General features: G+C 35.1%; 1 protein-coding gene across 4 annotated transcripts in view; it reads right to left on the minus strand.

The window, feature by feature from the left end:
• Positions 1-788: 788 nt before the first annotated feature.
• LOC100643104 (cysteine-rich secretory protein 2) overlaps positions 789-22,104 on the minus strand; it is a 96,588-nt gene continuing 75,272 nt past the window's right edge. For all 4 annotated transcript variants that reach the window (XM_020867948.2, XM_048414599.1, XM_020867952.2 and 1 more), the window contains 3 exons: positions 14,437-14,582; positions 9,408-9,614; positions 789-4,373 (listed from right to left, as the gene is read on the minus strand). In XM_020867948.2, coding sequence (XP_020723607.1) covers positions 4,118-4,373; positions 9,408-9,614; positions 14,437-14,582 — 609 coding nt within the window. In that variant the 3' untranslated portion in view covers positions 789-4,117. The remainder of the gene's footprint in view (positions 4,374-9,407; positions 9,615-14,436; positions 14,583-22,104) is intronic.

Here is a 22,104-nt window from a genome sequence, read left to right on the forward strand (position 1 = left end):
ATAGTATAATATCGACGATCATGATGTTCGAACATAAGCTTAAACATGTTTCAGCAAACTGGTTTTTAAGCTATCAGTTAATTCGATGGTTCAGTTTGTTTAAATTTAAGATGTGGAAAATGTTACGGCGTACAATCGTGTTCATAAATATCAAGATACCTCCTTGTTCTATATAAGATGCGATAATTGGTTTCAATTATCAAGAAAATAATTAATTTTCACCTCGTGTTAAAAGCTTGAAGAAGTTTGCTTCGGAGAATATATAAATTAATTGATTCAGTTGTTGAGAATGTTTTAATACTTTCCGCCATATTAATGGTTGATACATGAGAAGTATAAAATGAAGAGATGAAAGTGCAATAATTGTTGTATCGTTACAAACAAAAAATGTAAATGGGAGAGCTGAAGATGAAATTAAAGTTGAAACGCAAATTTGCTATTTATTAAAAAAGTTTCGGCAAATGCTTCCCAGGAGTTTAATTTACTGAAAGTTGCACCATTGAATTTTTTTTAACAACAGAACACTCTATTTTTTGTCGTTGATTTTTATGTAGATACTATAGCGCAATAATTGAAATATCTTTCCTAAAAATAAGATATTTTCTCGGCGATGGTACTCCATAACATTTTCAGTTTGTTCAAATTATAAATTATATTAGAAAAAATAAGATTTTTTGGTCACCTTCGTATCTATAAGAAATCACATAAGAAAAACAAATTATCGAAGAACAAACTTAACCAAAATATTGTTTCCAGAAAGTGCACTAAAATACTCATAAACAATCAAATACCTTTTCATATTTACAGGATCTTTATTTCGGTAAGTGAACGAAGTATGACAGCTTACAACGTTTTCGATCGAGGATGTGTGCGTAACTGAGAGCCTCGTATTACATCGTTACGTGTAACATTAATCAACCTCTCATCTAATCGTCAACCCAATTAACTGTGTGTCTTCTATTTTATCCACAGCATTTATGTCTCACGTGTACATCCGCATATATTCTCCTTAATTATACGTAATACCTTACGAACTATCCATTCCGCATCATTTCCACCTCGATTCGTGTTTCGCATTTCGACGCGACTTTCAAAAAAGTCCGAAGAATACGCTATTCATTTCCAAATCCTCAACGTTATTCTATAACATTTCTTTCTCTTTTATACGTCTCACATGCTATAATTATCAATGAAAACACCGTGAAACGAAATAAAAAATATAATAGTATCTTCGTAAACGTAGTAGCAAACGAATTCTAGGAGGACGTTGGATATACACTTTTGGAAATCGATCGATAGAGAGCGAACGAGTTTGCCTGTAATTATATAAAGTGGCCTAAAGAGTGAAATTAATGTTCGCTCGGAAGGCTAACATACAGATTAATACAGAAGATAACATATTAGAAATACAGTAAAAGAATGCATTCTTAGCCTTTCGTGTAGAATAATGAGGCAACAAAGGGAAAATATACTTAATATACAGAAGCTTAGAAAGGAAATATTTCTTGAGGAAGCGTTTCTCGACAAAAATTAGGCTACTTTCATAATCACAAGCATAAATTAGTACTTCTCTAGCTGAGAAAAGTTCTCACTTCATAGTGTTACAAATAACATGTACATTTCGTCGTCGAGCACTTGTGAATGCAGCAATATATTCGACAAAATGGATTTTTTTTCTTCTTAAAAACGGATTGATTTAAACGATGATCCTAATAATTTATACGATGCTGGAATTAAAATTCCTATTGTCTAATAATTGTCTGAATGGATATGTAAAGGTCCAAATTTGCTTACAATTCTTATCATAGAATAACTATCTGTTTTGTTTGAAATTGTTTTTTGAGATTGAAAATGGTTGCATTCATAAGTCCTCGAAAGAGTGACTAAACGCTCCATCAAAATTGAACGTTGAATGAAATCACGAGATTAATTGTAGCGTCGTGATTCTGTGCATACACTGGCTATCGTATAACTTATATCGCTAAACACGTTTAAGATAGGGGTTTCGGTAATGTTCATACATTTTTAGTCCCACGTTTAGGCGACGTGCAAGCTTTCCGATAAAAGTCATTATTCATTTTCATGCGTATATTTCAGAAAATAAAAAAAAATGTATGAGCTTAATTGTTCAATTTCAGTCTTCGACTATAAAAATCATCACTTAATATCCTATAATTATTCTTAACTAAGGAAAAAGAAAAACAACCATATCGATCTTTCCCATATAAAATTAATTACCAGTTAACAGAAAATTAATAACTTTTATCGACAGCTCTCCGAACGTCCGGAATCAAACGACGATCTAATACAGCACCGAGAGACACCCACCATGGTTCACCTATCAAGTTTTCGCTTACCTACACGTATTTACACACTGCATGCACGTCTATATAGACACTCTTATCGTTTACAAATATCAAAAGGATTCGCCTGATTCTCTCCGTTTCGCGGGACTTCGGTTCATCCCTCGTCCATTTCTCGAGCCATTCAGCCCCTCGCGGTTCGCCTTTAGGGCTTCCTTTCAACCGGCGCCTCAGACAATGGTTCAAAGACGAGCCACGAGGACGTTCGCAGAAAATAGAGTAAATTTCCGGGACGACGTTGTCGAGGATGATTACGGAGCAAAGGGAAATTGTCTTTCGATCGCCTGTGTTAATCGTACCGAATGAAAACCACGAACTATGCGGAGAAAACAATGCCGTTGCGTTAACTATATGTTTAGGATAGATTGTTGAAAATTTATTCGATTTACGTTTGACATTTGAATAAATAGGTAATTTAATACTTTATTATTCGAAATTTTTACTAGAAATAAAGTATTTTAATCTTGATTTTAAATTGTAAATAAAGGGAAGTCTGGTTGTAAAGAGTTAACTCTGTTCTTAGTAGAAAGATATTTCAGATAATTACAGTTTACCAATGGACAGTTAATTAACGAATGAATTGAATCTCTCTGCAAGTTTCAGCCACGTTTATGACCTGCCAGTATCTTCACCGGTATTCAGGCTGTAACAAGAATGTTCGACACAACACGACATATTAAACTCGAGGAATGTTTAAAGTTTTTCTCGGGCACCGGAAACGAGTTCATCGAGTTCAATTTACTTTCTCGTCTGCTTTTTGATTGCCCTCCGTTTTCTCCCTGCTCTACAGCTTCCCATTTTCAAACGAAACATCCTTTTAAAATATTTACTCTGCAGCTAAGGGGTTGTTAACCCTTTGTACTGAACTGTCGCTGTTATAGTGACACTGATAAATGATATGAAAATTATTTCTTACATAAGTATAAGTAACGATATATCTGATATGTCTACGTCTATATATCTAAATTGATATAAACAATATCTCATTATATATGCAGTAATTAAGATTATAAAAATAACATTCAAAATCGGTATCAGACGTTAACAAATATTCACAAAAAATGTTTTATAAATTCACGTAATGATCAGCAATGTTCAAATAGAAACTTTCTAAGCGTTTAATTAACCATTTTATTACAAAGATTATATACGTATTTAATAAACAGACATTTTTACAAACGTACATTACACACCCACTAAATCGTATTAACGTTTCGGTTATCTTGTGTATCACGTATTAACTAAATACACCGAATATAAAATATTTGAAACATTACGATCATTCCACGCTAATAAACTCCGTTGTAACCTGCGCATCATCCCCACACTCCTTCATTACCAATTTTGAATAGTTAACAGCGTACAATGTATAAAAATCTACGATGCAATCTACGGGAGGCTGAGACACCCCCTTGCTCGATCAAACTCAGCCTTCGTTCAATCAAACAAAGAACTCCGCTAATTTTCTTCGCTTTCATCACAGAATTTCAATTTCCCTTTGTTCCGCAATGAATCTACGTAGAACGTCGTGCTACGAAACGAAGGCAGCGATCGACGAAAACCCGCAAACCGCCACCGTAACCAAACTGAACCTCAGACCTTAATTCACTCGCTATCCCGCTGGGTGGAACAGCTTGAAAATAATTTCGTACCTCGTGCAGGATTCGTCGACCTTCTCCCTTCTAAGTAGCGTAACGACGATCGATCAGCCGGTGCGAAGAAAAGGGTGTAAGAGCCGCGTTGACGATCGTTCACTACCCGTGATGATAGTAGATCTTGTCCTTGCAATTGCACGTGGCACCGCAGAACTTCCGTCGTTCGCGGCCCTCTTTCGTGTTCGTCTCGCAGACCCAGTTACGAAACGTCCTGACCAATTCGGCGCAGTTCGACCAAAGATCGTTGTAGTAGCAGGCGTTCGTGCACAGCTTGTTGTACGAACAGTGGTCCTTGCACATGCTGCACGGCTTGCCCGCCACGTAAGGACGGCTAAGTTGACCTTTGTAATTGCCGCTACAAGTAGAAAGAATCGTGAACCATTAACATGGTTTTTTATGCACATGTATATCGTTTGTTATAAACGTCTTTGTTTAAGGCTGCTATGAAACGTTTGAGAGTGGGATAATGTGGAATTTGGTGGAGGATTAATGAAACATGTATTTATCTAGGATTTATCATCATGTATTTATCAGGAAAGAAACACAATCTTTTGTTTTAATGTCACTTTATGACTAAAAACCAATGTTTCAATACGAAATAGTTAAAAATAGAAATATCTTTCAATATTTTAGAATAAGGAACAATTTTAAATTATGAGATAATCTAAATAGTCTAATAGTCTAAATCGAATAAAAGGATATTGTGATACTGCATTTAAGTGCTGCCCTGTAAAAAATGGAAAATATGATTTATCGTTTTTTTCCTCTGCTCAACCTCTTCGCAGTTGTACAATCAGTTACAAGGCACTCCGCATATCGATATCAACTTTCTGCTAAGTAATCATAATGATCTTTCCCAAAAGAGAAACATCCGTTTCCGCAACCTCGAAACAACTTTTCTCTGAATAACTTTTCTCTAAACAACCGGTGTTCGATTTTATACAACCATCATAGCTGTATTTCGACCAGAAAGAATAATTTTGCCCTGCTGCAATCAGAGCGCAACTTTCCTTCATCTCCAAGAACACGACAAAAGGCTCCCTAGCTCGCTCATTTCTCCCCATCAATTTCACCCCATCCCCGTGGCAAATGCTCGCCTAATAACTCCGCGTTTACCCGCTTCGACTCGCCTGCCTGGCACTCTCTTCCTCCGGCAATCTTTCCTTCAACTTTACTTTCAGACAATTAAGCCGTGACGTTTCACGACGTTTCATGATTGCAGTTCGCGAACGTCTCGAGCAACTTTCTCTACCCGTCAGACTCTACGTTTTCTAGCGACAAACAGCCCGAGGAATGGCTCGAGCCAATCTTCGCGACTAAGTCACGATTAACTTACATTTGGAGCATTTTTCGTGCCCGGTCACCGCGATCGTTGCCGCGCCGTTTCGAATTCAAATGTCCCACCGCGAAATTCATCACGAAACTGCGTCGGAAAGTAAAAAGTAATGCTGTCCCCCGTCATAGCTCTTTATCTACTGCTCGATCGACGGAAGACCGCGGACATCGTATTAGATCATCATGAATTAGGGTTTATTGGATAAATGCTAGAAATTGAGGCAATGGATAGTTTCGTCGTTTCTGAAGGATTTTGTTTCTAATTTAATACGTTTAGCGATTATAGTGTTGAAGCAGGTTTTTTATTTGTGTCGGTTTGATTTCATTAGACTGTGGACTTATATTTAAGTCCATTTGTATTCATGTACCTGTCTTGTAATTAGTGAGATTTTTAATTACTGCGGTCTTCGAATTTTTATATTATTTTATATTATACATCATTCTTGCTTCAATATAGTAAAAGAGATTTTAATATTATAGGAGTAATTTTAGTAAAATTGGAAAATAAATCATGAATATCGGTAACAGCATATTTTTCTGAAACTGACGAGCGCAGTAGACTCCATCAAAGTTCAAATTAGACTACATCAGTTATTCTTAAATAGGATCTTATCATAGTTGCATAAGGTTTGAAAATATTTACCGTGTCCTCGCCAAGAAAATATTAACAAGAAACGTGACATAAAATTTATTTTTGTTTATTTTGCTTTGCGTGCAAGAATTACTTTCAAAGAGTAGAGAGAATCGTTCCTGGCTCGATTAATACAACTGACGCGTTAATACTGGTTTTTATGTAAGTGGTTTGAAAATTAATTTCTTAAAACGCGGCTGACAAATTGCACAAGTTATCGGTCGTAATTTTCAAAAGAATAATCGTCCACTTTATGCGGCTGTTGCGTAAAGAACTCGAGAAGCTTTCCTGAAACACGATCCAAGGGGAATAGAATTAATTTCGAAAATGTGCTCTTGCGTCACGACGTTTCAGAGCATTACTCCGGGATATTATTCTAGAATACTACGGTGTAGCACACTATACCGTGCAATAACAAAAACACATATTTCTATAACAACAACAACAAAATATTCGTTGTAAAATGATGAAGCAGATAAGGAATAAAGTAGTTGTTAAACGAAGCATGCAACATATTTGGAATAGAACATTATAATATACAGGAATTTATATTGAATCGTTCGAGTTCCAAGAATATTTATAGAGCTTGCCGACAGATAGAATTTTTAGAATTGAAAAGTATACACGCAAAAAATTGGGAACGGTTTATCGGAAATATTCTTCTTGAAATAGTAAACACTTGGTTGAATCGGATTAATTGAAAAAACCAATCGAATAACACAGATTGAATGGATTCTGGGAATTCTACGACCAAATTACAGAAGCAGATGCCTTAAATATCGCTGTATTTAATTTAAAACGTGTTAAAAATGTAATTTTGTTGACTGTTTATCGAGTGGTTGAAAAATTAACGATTTTACGATTTTTTACGGGTTTAAAAATCTTATTGTAGAGTTTTATGATCTTTCATGATCATCTTCTATGTGAACAATAACGAATAGACGGAGAGGAATGATAGAAACAATCTCCAAGGTGCTAAACAACGTGGTATTCTGGTGAAGCGATAGTGAAGAAGTTTATAGAGGGTGGTCAAAAAGTGGCTACATGCACGAGAGGTCGGAGAAGTGGGTCAGACGTCAAGTAGAGTCTTCTTCAGAGAAGACGTGCTCCTCTTGTCGACAAAAAGCAACACCAGATACACGAAATGTAACGTACACTTCGTGATTCAACTTCTTTTTATCTTCCCTCTTCTTTTCCACAAGCATGCACGCAATTTAGTTATACCCTCTCATTGCACATTCGCATTTTCCACGTTTTTTAATTGTGCTACATTTCGTCGTTATAATCCATTTTCAATATCTGTTCGTTTCATAGAACACGCTCGTTTTAGGAAAATGACTTATAATATTGAAAATAACGAAATATCCAAATTGGGGAAACAAAACAATTCATAATTATTGGAATATCTAATCGTACCAGCTAAAGTGTGATAATTGATTTAACATTATAATAAAATAAAATTATTTTGACTTATCATCGTATAAATTTTCTCGCTTACAGGCCGTTGACCCAACATGATAAACATATCTTAGAATGTAATCGTTCAAAACACAGAGCTTAAGGCGAATTATGCGCCGTGAGCGCGATTTGCCGGCAAGATTGCAAGCCTGTTATGATTATGACGATGCAAATGAAACCGTGATACTCTTTACATAGAGGGCTACGTTGCAACTATTTGGCGAGTGCTCACACAGTAACTCGCAGAATATGACTGATGAAACACTGATAAAAGACTCTGACATAAGATGAACGACTATTGTACGAATCGTCAGATTCATCGAACAGATAGCGTGTTACGTTAATATGAAATCCAACGTTCGTACACACACGTTTAATCTCTTATAGCAAATAAGTATCTATAATTACGTTACATATGACGACATTTAAGACGTGAAATTTATAGTACCTACTATTCACAACCTCCTGAAAGTTAGATTCCTTTACAATCCGTCGACCTCATAAACACCGCCAGCCAGTTTTCCCCTTTGATTTCCTCTTCGCTATCTTATTTTCTGTCCCTTTAATTCCTTTGTAATTTCCTTTCTTTATTTATCCTTCCGGGCAGTCCTAACGCGCGTACACTGGTAATATTTCCTTGGAACGATGCACCAACAACAAGGAAAGAAGGAAAGAAAGAAGGGAAAGAGACGAAGCTGAGAGAATTTAAATTACGCGCGTCGAGCGCCGTCATAAATTCGTTTCTCGACCGCAATTTTCCGGATTATGCCCGTGGCCTTCCGCCGCGGTACCAGGCAAACTTTTCGATTACAATGAGCCACCATCATAAATTCCTGGCGCAGGAAGCAGCTGCGACTACCTACACGCGGTAATTCCCTGTGATACTCGCGACCACACGTGGCGAAGACAACTCTGTTACGTTCGTTTTTCATCAATTGACAGCGTGTGAAAAATTCATTAATATGTGTATTTAAGAACTCTTTAACTCACCTTAATTCAGTTTCAAACGTTTCTCAACATTTCACCAAATCAACATTACAAGTTAAGTTTCACGATTCAACATATTCCGCTCGAACAAACTTGATTTCTTTCTCTTGTCTTAAAATTTTACTACTTATCTACTATCTTATTATATAAAAAATTAAAAATTTCTGACCTACATTGCTCTGCCGGTCTATTACTCGGAGAAAGAAAACTTAGTTTTTCAAACGAATTCGAGCAACCTCGTGCCTTAACACGCTTTTGAAAATATCCCTCTGAAGTCGGCAAAATTAAATAAGACGCTTGGAAAGGAAATCATAATAGCCAGTCGGTCGCGTTTTCGAAACGACTAAACCACAGAACCGAGAAAAATGAAACGAAAACAGTGAAACGAGAGCGCGCACAGAACAGGGCAACTGCGAGAAGCTTGAAGAGAATACACGCAAAGGTACTTCAGCTTTGTTACCGCTCCGTATTGTATTCCTTTCGCTGTTCGCTTTATAGGCGCTTTTTGTTCCTTGACAAGTGGCTCTCTTGTAGGCACCTTTACACCAAATGCGATAGAACCAACTTCAACGTGTACTTAAAATTCTAACCAGTCCCGGTACTCAAATTTCGAATCATAGAAATCCGATATTATGGGGAATACATACAAAGCTATATACTTAAAGTTCTAGCTCTATAGTTTCGTAACTTGTGAAACAAATTGTTAGAATATCAACAATTGTAACAATTGTTCCGAGATTGGTAATAAAACATTATTTTATTTGTTACATATACTGCATAACTCTCAAATTGCAAGCCTCACTATGAAAATTTTCGAATGCCATTTCTCGGTGTATCTGACTCACCAACTTTTTTTATACAAATATTCCACAGTGATACTGCTCGAATGTAATCGATTGACTTCCGAGCTTATAAAATAAAAGAATTGTGAAATTTCAAGGTATCTTATTTTGAAATTGTCAACAGTTGTTTACTCACCTTGGAGCATAGTTGCACACATACATGAAAAAGTCCTTGCCGAGTGGGCCTTTGCCACCAGTGCAATGACTTACACCACAGCCTACTAAATGTGTGGTGGCCCACACGATTTGAGTGTAATGGCCGATTTTGCGATAATCGTTGACTTCTTCGTTGCCGTATTTGAAATCTTTATATTCCATGTACCACATTCTGATAGCGAAATTCCTGAAAATGAAAGGACGATCGATCAATTGACAAATTTACATTAACATCTTCCTTTTACTTTCGTCGTCATTGTACAATTCTACTCGGGCTGAAACGCCGTTTCTTCTTCGCTTTGTACACTGAAAGATGCGAGGAGCGTTCGAAAGGCTTTTCAATCCGAAAGAAGAGAATCGAGTCAATTAAAAACACGATAGACTCGGTCGAATGGTTTCATTGGAATTGCCGACGCCAAAGGAGGACGTGGAAGTGACATCAGCGACAATTGTTCACTGAACGTCAACAGGTGGGTCTCTAAGGAAACCAGCGAGTACGAAAGCAAGTTATCGTTAGGCAGAAATAGAACAATGCTGGTGAATCGTAACTTCGAATCAGACTAGGAACTTTCGTGCCTGAACAATAACAGCTTTTTCTACTGGGAGTCTACGGTCTTCCGCGTATTTATAGGCTTATTCATACGAGGCCACTGAATAATGTATTACCTATTTCTAGAAAAGAATTTCTTACATTGAAACTTTGTAGAAAGTGGCAAATAGAATTTTATTTATACGCGGCTCAAAGCTATTAGAAAGAGATTGTAATTGTGATAAGAGGTTTTATTGTATCAAACAGGAGATTATTTTCCGTTGCCATCGGCAATTCCAATAATTAAAACACTCGTTAAAGAAATTCAGAGATACAAATAATGAGTATAAAAATATGTAAATCTTGTTGCAAGTGAATTAGTTACGGTAAATTACAAGATGCACTGAATCACTGTACAGTGTGATTAATGCTGTACGAAAGAAATCAAACAATTTCATTTTTATAAATTATTACTACGTAAAACAATATATATATATAATACAATTTACATAAATTATATAACAAATATACGATTTATATGATACATAATGACGTAACGTATGATTGATATTTAAAATGTTTCAAATTTATGATACTGCCTGATATTGTATTACGAATAAGTTGAATAAAATTGCGATTTTTATGTAGTATGACAAATGAGAAAGATAAGGAATTTAATTTTATTAAATTACATACAATGGTAGCGAAGGGATGCAAAACTATACGCAATTTTAGCAGTAGTATGAACATAGTTCTTGGCGAATTTTAACTCTGAATCGGCTCATGCGCTTCCGTCTGGCCTATGGTTTCCTTTTCTACTGAAACTTCGAGTGCTTTGTTACGTTTGTTAAACGAATTGCAGAGTGCATTCTGAACCGCTAGACGCTAATGACTCTTTCCGAAGGAAAGTCATTTGTTTTCAAATTACATAAATTATCTCGATAGCAAGCAATGTTTTAAGTTACATCGATTGCATTAGTCAAATTGGTAGTAATCATTTAAACAATTTGATTTCCCCTATTTTAGCCTTCGGTTATTTTTCTTAAATTTCATTACGAACTTTTCGAATAATCCAATAGTCCAAAAAGTAAAATGTAATCCCAAAAACTAGCAAATATTTTCGGCTATATTAACACTAGGTTTACGGGCGTTTCGTATATACCTATCTCTACGGGACCCGTCAAATTGACGGGTAAACGAAAATACGCATTTTTCATTAAAAAATCGATTTATTCAAATTAAGACTGCAAGGAACAATATTAGGCTTCACATTTAAATAAATTATTAATAAATAAAACGTCTTTTTTTTAAATTATCACTAAAAAAATAACAATAACATTAACACGACCCGCCAATTTGTCGGATTTTGAACTTCGAAATGAAATATCTCAAAAACCATAGCATTAATTTTAACCATTTTGCATCGTAAATTAATCACTTCATCTAAAGAATTTATGCAAGAAATTATCTTTTCCTAGGCTTTCTAATTTTTGAAATCTGTATGTAGTATATCTATCTCTACGAGACCCCTCAAATTGACGGCTTAGCTGATTTCATAAATAATCCGTTTTTCAAAGATAGTGTGCAAAAGTTTCAGTTATCGTAGACATTTCCCATTATTGTCTCCACTTATTGTATTTACAATAGGATAATTGAATTTGGGCACAGTATTTTCTTATTTTGAACAATCCCCCTTTTCTAGCAATCATCAGTAAATTCAAGAAATATAATAAGATATTGGACAAAATGTCAACATCAATGAAGATTGTTCTGAGGATACCTCCGAAGAAGATCAGTATGAATTAGGCCAAAGCGAAGCTGACAGTGAAAGCTTTGAATACATCGAAAGTGGAGACATAGAAGGATCTTCGGATAGTGAAGAGGAACACTTCTTGAAAGTGTGTCGTAACAAGAAAAGGATGCCTATTCTTTTTAGTTCTGACTCCGAGGATGAAAGGACGAGCATTCCAAGCATATCCCAAAATGTAATAGGTAAAATTGAAATTGCAATTGACGGGACATAGTGCATAAAACTGAAAGCAGGCGATAGGACGCCCGTTCGTATGATATTCAAGGATATCGCAGGGCCTACTGGCTATGCTAAGAGAAATATTATGTCGGGTTATGTAACTAGTGCTTTCAAATTAATAATTGACAGACACATAATGGAACACGGAAACGATTGCACTGAAACCGAGGCGCATCGAGTTTTGAAAAAGGACTGAACAATCACAGTTGCTGAGTTGCGTAGTTTTCTAGGAATTCTATATACCCGGGGCGCATATGAAGCGAGATCATTGAAAGCCTCCGAAAGATTACAAACAGATAAATGTGCGCTGATATCCGAAATATGGAACAGATTTATAAGTAATAGCCAGGCCTGTTACAAGCCATATGAAAATATCTCAATAGATGAACAATTATTTCCAACGAAAGCCTGATGCAGGTTTACGCAATATATACTGAATAAGCCTCATAAATTTGGCATTAAGTTTTGGTTAGCAGTTGACGTCCAAATAAAATATATTTTGGATGATTTCCCTTATATGGGGCAAGATGAAACTCGATGCTCAAGAGAAAAAAGGACAAGATGACATTGTTTTCCTCAAATTTATATAAATCAGAAAACTGCACACTTACTGTGTATAAAAGTAAATCTAAAGTAAAAGTCCTCCTTCTAAGCACCAAACATACAGGTGTACGAATAGAAGATAATTATAAACGTGTTCCAGAAACCATTGCTTTTTACAATAAAACAAAGTATGGTGTTGACCAAATGGCACGCAAATATAGCGTAAAAGCAAGGAGTTTCCGATGGTCCCTTCAAGTCTTTTTCAATATTTTGGATTTGGCAGCGATAAACGCGTGGATACTATATAAAGAGTGTACCAGATCGAAAATATCCAGAAAGGAATTCATATTTTGTTTAGCCGAGGAATTAACTGAAGAAAACAAGGACAACATTTGCCAAAGATTAGACGCTTCATTTCTGTCACCTTCAACGTCAGAAGTGCGAAAAAGTTGCCAAGTGGATTATTGCAAAAAAAATAGAAGTAATAATTATTGTTTATATTGCAAAAAGATCGTATGTGGAAAATGCACAAACAATACTCAGTATATTTGCAAAAAATGTGCTCAATAGATATGATTAGCCTGTACTGTTAATGTTATTGTTATTTTTTTAGTGATAATTTAAAAAAAAGACTTTTTATTTATTAATAATTTATTTAAATGTGAAGCCTAATATTGTTCCTTTCAGATTTAATTTGAATAAATCGATTTTTTAAAGAAAAATGCGTATTTTCGTTTACCCGTCAATTTGACGGGTCCCGTAGAGATAGGTATACCACATACAGATTTCAAAAATTAGAAAGCCTAGGAAAAAATAATTTTGTGTATAAATTCTTTAGATGAAATGATTAATTTACGATGCAAAATGGTTAAAATTGGTGCTATGGTTTTTGAGATATTTCAGTTCAAAGTTCGAAATCCGTCAAATTGACGGGTCCCGTAAACCTAGTGTTAAGACACTCAAATCTTCTAGTCCAGAAAAAAATCTAACTTTCTCGATAAATTGTAATACTCTAATATGTTAGTCAAACACTGTAACTCTCTTCGCTCGAAACTTGAAATAATAATATTGCACAAGTAAATTCTTTGGTAGTAACAACGATAGTTAACGACTTAATTGAAAGGTATCGATGTGGCAATTATACGGAAATAAGGATCTGCCTTTGTCTGCGTTTTGTGGTGCACTCTACTCGAAATTCTATGCCCTATGCGCCAGAATTCTGCGGTTATTGGAGCACCACGGGGACAATCATCCCCTGCAGTGAGAATATCTTCCTCTGGGGCACGAATACATTATGCGTACAATCCACGAAAGATCTTTTGAAGTAAATTTGAATAATAAAGAATTTTAAGCCCTTACAGGGATGAAAGGTTTGTAGATGCTAGAATAAGATACGCTCGCTGCGAAATACATACATAGCTTAGCTTCTTTTGCATAATTTTGTAAATGTGAAAATTTGAAAATTTCATGATGCAATAAGAAAATCAAATTCAAATAGAAATATTCATAACTTATTTATATTCGCTTCTTTCTGATTTAGAAAAATAGATTGGTGGATATTAGTTAAACGTTAAACGTACTTTCTGATACATTTTAGCTCTAAATCATCCGAAACTTCCTTGTCTGAATAATAACGGGCTTTTCTATTGAAGCACCGCGATCTTCGATGTCTTCAAACGAAGTTTGGAATAAATTTGAAGGCACAAGACGTTACTATATCACTTTCCTACAAAAATTTAATTATTTTAAGATTCTATGAAGTGACGCAATGCTTGTAATATTTCCATGAATTTGATCAAGTCCATTGTTTTGCTCGAAGAACGTCGAGGATTAGATTAAGCTGATATGACTTTGATTGCCCATTGCATGCAGGAATATGTAATCTTACTTGAAAATGTTTAAACTCACCATAGCGTCCTTCTTGTTGTAATAAAGATATTTTGCCCACTCGACCCGAAATCATCCAAATATCGGCCGGTTGCATTGTCATGTACCAAACCGAGGCATCGATTAGCCCATTTCTGTGCAGCTTTACCCAAACCTGGATGCCACTTCTGAAACAATATAACATTTCCTGGTCATATTACGTGTCATATACTCCTGTTCATAATTATTAGAGAATCATCGTTAGAGACACTTATAATAAAATAAGAAACATTTATAATAAATAAATAAATACGCTTGTTAAATGTTTAGGAAATGAAAATCTTTTAAAATTTTCATTTGATTTGTAAATTGAAAAACCAGCGAAGAGCTATTTCCTCAATTGTTAAAATTCCTTAATCAATTTTCAATAATGTATTTACGTTATATCTAGAAAACAGCAGTAAGCACGAGAAATATAAAAAAGTCATTGCCCGGCTATTTTGAAGATGAAAATCCCTTTAAAGCACAATCTCAAATGGCCTCATAACCAGCACGATCCCTTCACATCCACTTCGCGATACAATCTCCACAGAAATTTATCGAAGAACCCCTTCGTAGGTTCCCTCCATGAAACGAAAGCGACGGTAACCAAGTGCCACTTCGTTTATTCGGAGCCCGTTAATTTTCACCCCGGTATCGCTTTAACGCGAGAGCGATCCGAGTTTCCTCATAAAAATTTATAACTCGCCACGACCTTACGATACTCGCGTCCGGCCATCGAACCGCGGCGTTAAGCACTTTTACACGAACATCTCGAAGAGGGAATGACTTTTCTCTACGAGCCCCGCGAATTTGCCAGCCCTGTTCCTCACATGAAGATTAGAATGATACCGTGGCGTCGTGAATGCGTCGTCGCGTCGGCATCGTGACGGTATGCTCGTAACGAACCGCTCGTAAACGAGAGTTTATTAAGATATACTATTTATTAGAGGAACGTGGATATGTTTACGTAGGTACTAGTGGCATTAGGCACTGTGTGAACTCTTCGAGATAAGATCTTACGCTTCAGTTACTATATTAAATATCAAGCAATAGTTTATTACTTTATTTAAATTTCGTGAAATTATAAAATCTAGGAGGAAGAAATAGCGATGAAATAGTATCAAAGGAATCCTCGAAACTACATTTTATGGCGACAATATTAAAAAGCAGAATTTGATAATGTAAAATGATCGCAGAAATTGCAAATAAAATGTCATGCTGGTGCATAAATTAAAAATTCAGAAAATGTCCATGAAACTTAACTTTCTTTTTGATTAAACGTGTGATAAATGCAAATAAAAAAATCACCCAATTTTGTTCCGTTGAAATTTTACAGAGCCTTTGCAGAATACAATTAGTTCAATTATCTTACGTCCGTGTAGTTAAAACAATTACAGAACATCGCGAGCAGGATGCGTTAATGGAATGAAGCCTGCATTTAACAAATGAAATCCAACTTTGAAATAAAGCAGTCTGTGTAATTTGTATTAAACAGAAATTCCAGATAAATCTGCATATTCCTGCAACGAATTCGTAGAACGAGTTAGAGTCAATTGTAATTTATAAAATTAGTTTCGTTAGTCGGCAAAGATATCGTTTTCCTCTTACATACTTTCTTATACTTAAGGAAATAGATTCGTTTTACATTGGCGTTTATGACATGAAATGATATTAAGCTTTCTGTAGATGTTTTTTAACGTAATTCTCATCGAACCAAAAGTGTGAAATCCATCTACGAATGAATGAAATTATACTTTTATACGCGCAATATAATCAAAGGCGCTGATGCAACTATCATTCAAACGGTAATTAACGCCGAAATGTTTTGACAAGAATCTTATTGTAATTGTAAAATAATAATTAGTAGTAATAGTACAACACTGTACTAATTATTTTCAACAAGAAATATCTCGGAAAAATCTTGTACAGGAGTTCCAACAAATCTGTAATTACTTATACGAATTCTTTCTACTTTAGGATAGGTGAACACTGTTCACCACCGTTACACTTCATGTTTGGCTATTATACTACAATTATTTTTGTCATAAACTGACATTTAATATAAATTAGCACAGTTCTATGTCAGAAACTAGACCATAGAAAGAGTAAATTTAGCTTTAGTTCGTAAGAAATATAAAAATTATACAAAAATTACTGCAATAAATTGTTGAAAGTGCTAAATTACAATAAACATTTAAAAGTTATTAAATTTGATTCAATTATAACAGAACAATCATTTTTCATAACATCGGGAAAGATCGTTCGACCAACCATACGGAACATTGAAAAGAGTATGTCACCGGGTATATATGTAAAGTGGTGATTTTCGTTTCTATTTCCGTACCGTGAATATCGCAAACAAATTTTTTTTTACTTACTAACAATTTAGTTATTCATTTGATATTACATTTAAAAAAGTGATTAGCAGCATTAAAGCCATTAATTTATAACATTTAAATTTGATTATGTTACGATAGAAAAATCATTTTTTATGACATCAACAAAAATCGTTAATGTGTATACATCAATTCATCATACGTGCAGTCTGATACACATAGACTTGAAAATATACCGCTTATATAAGGCACTTGTGCCACTAATTTAAAACAACTCTATTGCTAATTTATAAATATATATCATTAATTTCAGACAATTATTCCATTAATTTTTGACAATTGTATCATTAATTTATACTAAAATGCTATTAATTTGTAAAAATTAAATTAATGATTTATTTTATTTCATTTACTATTAATTAAAACCTTAAAATCTTTCAAATGATGTTTTATTTCTATTTAATTCTAGTTTTGAATGTTAAATACTTTACTTAATTTTTGACTAGGGAATTTAACTCTTCGTGTCCGCTCAAGGCCAAAGAATTAAACCGTTTTCATGGACTTGAGGAGGCAACTGTAATCAAATCAAGGACCACGAAATCTCGCCATCCAATCATGCATGTATAATACTATTGGTAAGCCGCATGGTTTGCTTCCTTTGGCGATGAGTTCAAATCTTCAAATATGATTATTTGAGCTCAGATACAGGTTTAATACGAATTCTATCAGTATGTATACATTTCAATAACTAAGAACATATAATATATCTTTATTGAAAGATATTTGAAACGCATCTTTATCCTCTTGTACAAACCTGACAGAGTGATTTACAGATTTTATTTTTGTCTTAATGAATTTCGACTTATTGTCATAATCTGTAGCATTCTCTGCTTTTGAAAACATAATTGATAAAATTATTTGATAAAATATTTGAGAACCAAATATGATGCAGTTAAATGTCCTGAACAATTTTCTACGTACTGTACCCTATTCCCTTTAACAAATCAGATATCATATTATAATTAATAATAAGATATAATATTGCGTATGAATGATCTATATTTTATGAATAGATAATACTAACCTGTAAGATATATTTTGATAATAACCTTTACTCTCGCTCACACACTTATAGATATACTCATATTAAAATCACGTACAGCACAAACCTCTTCGATACATTCAGGTTCTAATTAATAAATTTCAATACTAACTAATTCTTTACTATCCAATAGTTTTATATCTTTTGCTCTCGATAACATGAATGACAATTACTCGTGAACCAAGTATAATACGAAGCATGTTTAAGAACCTTTTACGTAATCTATCCATAGTCTATTCAGAAATCTATTCTCGAATCCATTTCCTTCTCTCCAATTATACATTAAATTGAAACAAATAAAATCTAATGCAACGTAGGATAAGATATTTTATAGATAGATATTTTATAGATATTTTATAGATAGATATTTTATCGATAAATATAATTGCCAATTTATGATATGTAATGAGATCCGAGAGTATTTGCCTCCCCGTAGTGGGCCCTAGTAAGTAGTATCATTTTCCAAATATTAATATCTCGAAATACTATTGTAAATATTAGACAGTTAATATAATATTAACATTAATATTACAGGCATATTGTCATTTGTAAAACGATACACATATTACTATTTCCGAGTATTACTATCAGAAAAACGATATCAAGCTAGCAACTACTTTAATACACCCCGATCTAGGTTATCGAAAATTCTTTTCGGAGTTTCCTGATCTAAACTGGACTGGTACCAGCCGTGAGGGCATCGTGGGACATCCTAGGATCCCGTGGATCGCCATAGGACGCCGTGGTATATCTCGGGAACATCGTGGAACGAGCGCGTTTTAGCTTTAACGAATTATAAGATAGATACCTACGTTAAGCCCATCGCCATCCCATTATGTACAACGACGCTTATCGAACTTGCAACGAAAAATAAAAATCTATTTTCTTCCGCCCCTCTCGCTGATTACATAATACAAATTGTTCTCAAGATTTATTGGTTCGCTATCGTTCATCTATTGCATTCCTTCTATCTATTGCACAGCGTACTCGTTCGCGCGTCGGTCAACGTGTACTTGAGATTCCCTTGTATTCGTAAGTCGGCCGAAGGACACCTTTGTTTTAGTGACTGCTCGATAACTGTTCGCTTATTGCGTCGAGTCGCGAGGGTTATCGTCGAGCCGATGGTACTCGCAAAGTCCAGTCAAGGATATGCGACTCTGCCCAATTGGTACTTCGGTACTCAGACAGGGTTAGAATCTGTAATTTGATGTACTTCGTAATCTTGTTCGGCGAGTTCCTCCCACTGGGAGTGGACCCTTCTAGTTCAGTTGGGGCAAGTTCCTCGTAATCCTAATCAGTGGTTCCTCTCATCGGGATCCCCACTTGTTCATTTGAAGTGTGTCAGATTACAGACCCGCACGCTCGATCCTTGGCTGAGTGACCGCGGCATCATCGGTCGATGACTTCAACCGTGGTTCGCGTAAATTTCGAACGGCGAAGCAGGGATCGAGTGACGGCCAATCTTTGAACCTTCCGCCGAAATTTAGTGTTATATTGTGCACGGGAATGCATCACGTATGTTCCTTGCTTCTTTCGAGAGATCGTGATCTCGTTCGTTCCGGGCACGTTACGATTTTTCTTTTATTCTCTGAATGATCGTTATCCTTTTTGTCTTCCCTCTTTTTAAGGAAAGTTCAGTTAACTCAGGTCAGAGTTTACAATTTTCCGATATTTTGAAAGTTAGAGTTTAATAGAACGACTCGAATTCCCCTTTGCGAGACATGAAATTACATTTCGTTTTCTTTCCGCCGTTTCACGTTAGACAAATGTATCTTTGATACTGTTCATAACGATCGGCGTAATTGCGTGGAAGATAGCTGTTGTGTCGTGTGTGCCTTATTTTAAGATTATAAAATTCACGTGAGCGTTGTGTAGGAAGTAGATATTGTGTGATGCATGCGTTATTTTAAGTTTGTATTCATGTAATATTCATGTAAGCGCTGCGTAGGAGATAGGTGTTTCACAGCTTAGGCTCAGAACTCGACATTCTTCCCAACAGCTTGAATGTCGAGATTTGCAAGCAATTTTGAGTGACTCGTGAGCAAGTCTCGTAATTACCTGCTCATGGTGAGACCTGGTAATTGGCATCGTTTTTCAAAGATTAGTCTTCACGTCATCTTCCCCTTTCTTTACATTATTTTATTATCATTACTACGCTAACATAGTCCAGTGTAGATCATGCAAAAGTTTTTTCGGAGTCTTTTCGTTGAACTGACAATCCTTCATGCCAACGCCTGTGGAATACCGCAAGGACATCGTGGGGCGCGTGCGTCTTAGTTTTAATTAATTAGTTTTAATAACCTTTATAATGATCTGTATAATCTTTGTATGGAAGATGAATGTTACGTGGTGTATGCTTGCTTTGAAGTTTATAAAGATTTGTGTAATCGTTATATATACATGTGTGTGTATTTATTTATTTATTTATTCATTTATAATATAATATAATATAATATATATGTAGTATCGGGGCCAAAAGGCCTAAGGTATCGGCCGAACTGTAAACAAAGTACCGTTTAGCATCAATGTACCGTTGGGTTCTTTAAGTGGACAGTTTTCGTGAAAAGGCTGCGTAACCTTGACCACGGGGGTTTCGGGATACCTGTTCCGAAGAACGGGAAAAGGTAGAGTGTGTAGAGGGTGTAGAGTGTGCAGAGTGTGCAGAGCGTGTAGAGCGTGCAGAGCGTGTGGAGTGTGCGGAGTGGGCAGAGCTTGAATTGGGAAGCAGAAAGCCGCATGCGAGAATAGAACGTAGAACAGCATTGTAATCATTTCGTTGCTTCGAATATATATATATTAAATCAAAACATCATTACTTGTCCTTTCTCTCTAAGACCCATTTAGATACTACATATATAACGATTCCATATAATATACACGTATATCATGTAGAGATTATGGAGAGTTGCGTGCTATATGCTTACTTTTAAGTTTTATATGTATTAGTTTTAACTTTCAACTGAGGCAGCTAATGTGGGATGCGTGCGTCTTAACCTTAATTAATCATAAGGGAGATCTTATGCCTCAGTAAATTATTAGCATCCATCGTGGGACGCAAGGAATATCACAGAAACATTGTGAGATACGTATATTCAAGTTCTAGTTGATTTTAAAACAGATATATCTAGGTTAAGTCCATGGTGCACGTCTCTCTACCAAGATACATTGCCTAACATAGAGCAAAAAGTTAAAAGCTCCTTTATCTAATCCTTTCTAATACTAAATTATTAAATAGAACGATTGATTTAACAAAGTATTTATAGCTTAATTTCGCTTTAAGTGGAGATCTTTGATGCGAGAGGCTGCCAGTAGAGCTGCTATCTAATGTACATTAAATTAAGTAGGTTTTAGTTCTAAGATCTAGATTAAGTTAATTTTAAGTCTCATTGGTGGACGACGAGAGACGAGTAGGGATTTTATTCTTCGTTTCAAGTTTTAGTCTTATTGTCTTCGTTTTAAACCTTGATTTTTGGGTCTTAATTTTAAATTTTAGAATTAGTTTTAAGTCTTACTTAGTTTTAACATATTTCTGAAATTTTGATGATTGTTTCGCTCTTTCGTGAAACACGAAAAAACACTGAATGTCACGTCTATACCTCGTCTGTGATTGCATCGTTCGGAAGTCGAAAAATTGAATTATACGGCTTTCAACGTTATTACCGAATCGTTCCCGCATTTTCTACTCTTCCAGATTGTTTCCTCTGTTATTGCCTCCGAACGAACGGATAAGCTCCTTGCGTTCCAACTTTTGTTAATGAAAATCGCGCTGCATCGCGGAAATTACCAACTTTCCTCGAAGCGGTTGATTCACTTTATGAGATTTGGAAACGTATAATGATACGATGTTTGTGCTAGTGTTGGTGTTTAGAATTAGAATTCTGTGGAAGTAACTGTTATCTCTCTCTTTCTCTTTTTAACACTATAACTTCTAAATTCGTCAAAATGATAGCTTTCGACTTTTTGGTTTGTTTTTTTTTTTTTTTTTTTTTTTGTTTAGGATTATCAGAAACATACAGCTATCTTTAGCGAAATTAATATTCACCTTTATTAAAATAGAAACATGATCATATGTACGTACTTACCTATTAATTTATTATCATATTGTTTTAATTAAAGATATCTTTGTGTAATATATTTAGGTTTATATGTGGTGATAATGACAGATATATTCGTGGAATTTTTTAATCGTGTATAAAATTTTAGAAATTATGTTAAATTCTTTAATTAATT

This window comes from Bombus terrestris, chromosome 3 (assembly GCF_910591885.1).
Source record: "Bombus terrestris chromosome 3, iyBomTerr1.2, whole genome shotgun sequence".
Classification (NCBI taxonomy): domain Eukaryota; kingdom Metazoa; phylum Arthropoda; class Insecta; order Hymenoptera; family Apidae; genus Bombus; species Bombus terrestris.